Here is a 6,000-nt window from a genome sequence, read left to right as displayed (position 1 = left end):
CTCCGGGAAAAATCGAATTACAGTAATTTACGCATCCGGCAACTTGCTCAAGGCAAGCCAAGATCTCGATTACTCTAGTTTATTTTAATATAGACAGGCTATAGCTGAAAAACCCAGAACAGCTTTGGAATCAATATAATATGCCAACAAACATTGCACTTAATTAACTCATATGGTAGGTTTTCTACGGGTGGAGACTAAAGGAAAATACAACTGGTAATAACACTATTGTACATCATCATAACAATAACTAAGTAATACATATTAAAATGTTTAATGTGTAAAGTGGTAAAGTTAAGTAAAAATTAAATATGAGTTAATATGTTCCTCTCAGAGGGGACAGATTTGTGTGTGAACTCTCATAATGTGTTTTTCTTATAAAGTCCTTCATTCTATGTTTTTAAAAAAAATATTAAGGTCAACACAACAGAGCAGTTTGTAACCTTGATTACTCCGGTGTGCATTCACTGTAGTTGTGGAGATTGTAGACTGAGGTACTGTCCATTACATTTTGTTTGTGGAATGTGCTTTCACGCCCCCAGGTGGAGGTAAGAGTGCACTGCCATCAGTCCTCATGCTCTGAAGATAAGGCAATGATGTCCAGGTTATTTCCCATAAAGCTGATGCAATGTGCATCCTTATTTTACATAATTAGTGGAAATCAAGTTTTGCAAATGTTTTTCTTAAATTTTTTAAAATGATAATTACAGTATAGCATACAGTATGTCACCGATACAAGGTTGTAACTGGACCAATTAAACAATACATTTATTATTGTTGTTGTTGTTGTTGTTGTTGTTGTTGTTGTAATATCTGAATTATAACTAACCCTAACTGACAGAACAGTATAAACTATGGAACTGCAAACACTGCAATAGCAACATGCAAGGAAACTATGGAGAGCTGGTGCTGTAGATTGCATATAGAGGTTCCAGCAAGTGTGACAGAAGATTAATAGATGAACAAATGTTGACTACAAAGCCTTATCCAATCCACTTCAACAGTTTTAATAGTTTAGGCCACATCAGTTACAGACACCATCATTGAGATGAGGCACTCACTGGGATGACGTCACTAATAATGATACACTCACTGGGATGACATCACTATTAATGATACGCTCACTGAGATGGCATCATTATTAATGACAGACTCGATGGGATTTCATCACTCTTACAGACAATGGACAGATCTGCAGGGCCCCAGCATTTCTGCCCTCATCATTGTGGCGGGGATTGATATATGGGAATATCTTTTTGGTGAATTTGCCTTTAAAAGTGTAAATGTGTGACATGTCACTGGAGTCAAAGAAGGACACCTCCCCCCTGTCATAGTTCAGCTGTACTCTGATCCTCTGGGGCTTCCTCTTCAGTTTGAAGTCAGCAACTCCAGCTGCAAAGTAATCATCACCGTTCCTCAGCACTAGGACCCAGAATCCACTCCCTGGGTTGCATGAAATGGCCTCCTTTCTGTTGATTGACTCTTGCACTACTCCTATAGTCCAGGCAGATTTGTTCCCCACTGCCACCTCCCAGCTGTGTTTCCCTGAAGTAAAACCCTCCGAGCCCAATACCATTATGCCACAAGACCACCTCTCTGGGTTGTCAGGAACCTGTTGTTTAACTTCAGTGTGCCTCACATAGGTCAGATCATCTGACAGACAGACCCAGGGGGACATAGTGTTGGGATCCAGAATCACAGGGGCTAACCAATAAATATGGAAGACAGAAGGGAAGACATTAACCATTTAGATTTAGATTCTTCATATATTATTATGAAAAGAAGCATAAATAGACATGGTTTAAATTACAAATCTAATATTTTGATGCACTATTAAAGAAAAAAAGAAAAAACATAAAACATTAGATCTGTGTCATATTCTTTCAAGAAGGAAGAAAAAACTAATAAAAGATAAATGATACTCTAACTCTAAACAAGTTTGTCATAGTTCTGTGGTTGTTTGCATTTCCCTTTTTGGGCCGCCAGATGGCGGCACTTCAGTTTTTAGTTCTGTTCTTTTCCCCCCGTGTAATTGTATTATTGTTTTCAATTATTCAATTATTGGTTTTTGGTTGTCTCGTTTTCCCTTCCCTCTCTGTGGCCTGATTGTGCATTGTGCCCTGCCGTGTCTCGTCAGTGCTTGTTTTCCCTGACTCGGGTGCTGGATCCTTGCGTGTGCTTCTGATTGTGTTTCGGTTTGTACTCCTTCTTGTTCTTGTTACTCAGTGTTTTGCCGTGAGTGTTTTCCTCCCTGCCCGTGTTCTGTTTTTGCATTGTTTTTTGAATTTCTGCATTTTCTCTGTTTTTGCGCATTAAGAACTTTGTCCTTTTTTGACTTGCCCTGCGCGGCTTCGTTTTTGTTCCATTTTGTTTATTGTTCTAATTAAAAGCAACTTTATTGGTTTAGCGTTTACTCTGGATTTTGAGTGTTTGTTGACTCTGCATTTGGGTCCATTCCCTCGCCCTGACAAAGTTTATCAATAAAATGCTGTGATGTTATATAGATATTATAACCATAAAAGACCACTCTTTGCATATAGTGTTTGACAACATGTGAGGAAAAATTGGGACATTTGGAATTGCCATATTACTTATAGTTCTATGGTGACCATTTTTACCCCTCTCCTCCAGTAGGCTACTCACTGTACTGCACCATCTCCAGCATCTTCTCCCAGACTCTGAACTTCAGGTTGCCCAGGTGTTTGGCCACATCTATCAGAGCCCCTGAGAGCAGCTCTGGATCCTGCAGTGTGCACTGGGCTCTGTAATGACAAGCAGGAGTCACACACACTGTGGGGATTGGAGTCAGTTAAACAGACAAGATGAAGACAGGTGTGAGTCTACATACCTTCTCTTAGCATCCGTATAGGTCTGAGAAATACAAAAACACAGTGGAGGGATTATTTATGAAGGGAAACACATAATCCGTTATGAGAATAATCAGCTAATGAAACAGCAGAACCAGTTGATATATTTTAATGAAGGTGTATGTGTGTGCGTGCGTGCGTGCGTGTGAACAAACGGATAAAAGAAGGTGAATCATTAACTCTTGACAAACTCCATTTAAATGAACCAGTCATTGCCAAGAACAATGCAAGAAATAAATAGTCACCTTTAAGAAGAAAGCATCTTCACCCTCTATGGCTGTGTCAATAGCCTTGATTTTGTCTGAAAGGGTGGTAATAACTTGTGTGAAGTTCTCTATCTTTTCCTTCATCAACTGACACTTCTGCTCCGCTTCCTCCCTCAGTGCAGCTAGTCTGGTCTCCTCTTCTGCTCGCAGAAATTGGTGAAGCTTCTCAAAATCTGCCTTTATCTGGTTCTCTGTGTGCTGGGCTTGACTCTGCCATTGAAATACAATTATAAACATAAATAAGGTTTCTGTATCGATAGGTTCCTTTAGAATATCCATGAGAACAAAAGACTCTGCACATTAAGAGTAAACCAAACAGTTTAAACACATTATAGTAAGTTTAGTAGGCATGTCTGTTATATTCTGCTATATTCTCATGCATGTACTAGGCTATAAGATATGCGATTCAATAGACTTTTATTTTGCCTTCATGAGGTTCATGTTGGGCTTACAACTCATCAATAAGTCTAAATTACAAATGTTACCCAATGAAATCAGCATTTAAAGGTGCCTGATATGCTCAAACCTTCTCCTAGCAAACTCATTTTGTCCAATGCCAAGATTTATTTTGGCCCTTCTCTTTTGTAGCCAGCATGCAGGTCCCGCTCAAGTAGAAAAGGATCTAAAGATATAAGCATGCTTGTAAGTCTGAAGGCTTGGCTGAAGTGAGCATTTGATGGAACAATTAGAGTCTATGCCTTTGCTGATATTTGAGGGTTGGTACACCCTCAAATATGGTCCTGAATAAGCAATCTAAACTGCAGGGTCTTTGCAAGCCTACAGAGAGAGTTTACAAACCAGCTTCTCAGCAGCAGAGAATGCTTCAGAGGATGTCTCAGACTATGACATCATCACAGTTTAAACTGAGGGGAAACTCTCTGGACTTTAGCCCATTTCATATGAGGAAGTGGTAATGAGCCCTACTCCTAGTCCGAGCTACTTAATATAATATAGTTTAAAAAAAATTCTATTTCTACCTTATTTCCATAGAAAAACTAATTATGTAAAATGAAGGTAGGTATTTTATTTTTTAGAAATGAAACTCCTTTCTGAAAAAAGTCATGCCAGTTTAACTGTATTAAGAGAAGAAGTTGTCACGTACAGTACTGTAGTATAAATACACAGATTTGATGTAGGAATAGGATAGAAAATTATCACTATACTAATATACTAACAGTTCATTTCTCTAACACATACCTTACAGTCCTACATTAAACAGTTTATTATTTTGTAAGAATCATGAAATAATATTTTGTGAAACCGTTTAACTCACCCTGATGTGTTTTGTGTTTTTTTCACACTCTTGTTTAACTGCAGTGTACCTCTCTAATTTTTGTTTAATAGGAATTAGTGCAGTCATGAGCTTATTCTGAAATGAAAGAAAATGTTCATAAGATGACACCAATGATAATGCCGTACAGGGTAGACAGGTTATGCAAGTACTAAATTAGGCATTCAGAGAAATGGAGAGCTGTGCTGTATGTAAAGGCAGCAAGTGAAACGCATTCTGATAAATCCTATGACATTACAACTGTGCAACTTTTGAAATGCATATAAAATTACTTATTTGAGGCGATCATATATTTTAATGCTAATATAAATAGAAATAGAATACCTTCAGATCCGGAACAGCCTCTTCCATAGGACAGATCTGGTGATTTCTATGTTTTCTTGAAGTCTGACACACAATACAGAGAGGCTGCAAATCATCCTCACAGAAGAACAGAAGTTCCTTTCTGTGAAGAGGACACTGGTCTTCACTTGTCTCTGCAGGCTCACACTCAGTCTTCTGCTTTAAGTAGGACTCCACAATGTTTTTTAAAGCCAAGCTTACGGGAGGGTGGCCTGTAGAGGCCTTGCTCTTGCAGATGGGACACTCCCGAGGACTGTTCTCCCCCCACCACTGCTGCAAACAGACTCTACAGAAACTGTGACTGCACTCCAAGACGACAGGGTCCTTGAAAATCTCACAGCAAACAGGACAACATAACTCCTCTTCCAAAAATGAAGCTTTAGTCGCCATTTCACAGAATGAGTCAAAGGCTGTCTCCTTGAGAAGCAACTGCAGACTTTTCTTTAGTTTCACTTCTCAGCCAGACACACCCTATGCAGGAATAAGGAAATAATTATGTGACATCCAGTTCACTGAAGAGGCAGATTGGCTGGTGGAGAGAGCACACGCACCTGGGCCACGTTAGCTAACCAGCCCATGTGCTTAAAGGTGTGCTGCTCTCCACAGTTTGGGGCGGAGACTGGGAGGTCACACCGAGAGCGCTACGTTAGCTAACCAGCCCATGTGCTTAAAGGTGTGCTGCTCTCCACAGTTTGGGGCGGAGACTGGGAGGTCACAGCCTGTGACTCAGTAGTGGTCCACTTTCTTGGTCTTTTGTTCAAATAAATAAAAGACCAAGAAAGTGGACCACTACTAAAAAGTTGGAGGAGCTAGTCAGGTGAAAATCTGGCCAGCTACAAGCGGGGGACTGAAAAGTTTCTGCTCTGTTTTGTTTTGCTTTCTTTTGTCTTTCTTATTTTAGTTTGTTGTTTTATTTCACTGCTTTCGCCGGGAACCTGTGAGGGGTGTGGGGGAAAATGCAGTTTATTTTACTTTGTGTTTGGTGGGGTGCACTCTCTCTCTCTTCATGTGGCAACCAACAGTGTTCCCCAGTACTGCCGCATCTCCCTCCAGAGGGTGTCACGCTGGCGTGTGACAAAATATATATAGGGCGGAAAATACTACTGTTAATTACACTCATGTACTTCATCATGACAATAAATAAGTAATAAATATTATAATGTTTAATGTGTGAAGTGGTAAAGTTAAGTAAAAATTAAATGTGAGTTCATTTGTTCCTCTTAGATGGGACAGA

The 6,000-nt window shown here is 39.6% G+C and overlaps 1 protein-coding gene across 1 annotated transcript in view; it reads right to left on the bottom strand.

Annotated features, from left to right (window-relative positions):
* Positions 1–986: 986 nt before the first annotated feature.
* Positions 987–6,000, bottom strand: part of LOC118216564 — a 28,558-nt gene continuing 23,544 nt past the window's right edge. Inside the window, exons 17-19 of the mRNA XM_035397870.1 lie at positions 2,849–2,871; positions 2,644–2,762; positions 987–1,704 (exon numbers count right to left, since the gene is read on the bottom strand). Coding sequence (XP_035253761.1) covers positions 1,142–1,704; positions 2,644–2,762; positions 2,849–2,871 — 705 coding nt within the window. The 3' untranslated portion in view covers positions 987–1,141. The remainder of the gene's footprint in view (positions 1,705–2,643; positions 2,763–2,848; positions 2,872–6,000) is intronic.

This window comes from Anguilla anguilla, chromosome 2, assembly GCF_013347855.1.
Source record: "Anguilla anguilla isolate fAngAng1 chromosome 2, fAngAng1.pri, whole genome shotgun sequence".
In the NCBI taxonomy this organism is placed as follows: domain Eukaryota; kingdom Metazoa; phylum Chordata; class Actinopteri; order Anguilliformes; family Anguillidae; genus Anguilla; species Anguilla anguilla.
This window is presented reverse-complemented; position numbering and strand designations above follow the sequence as displayed.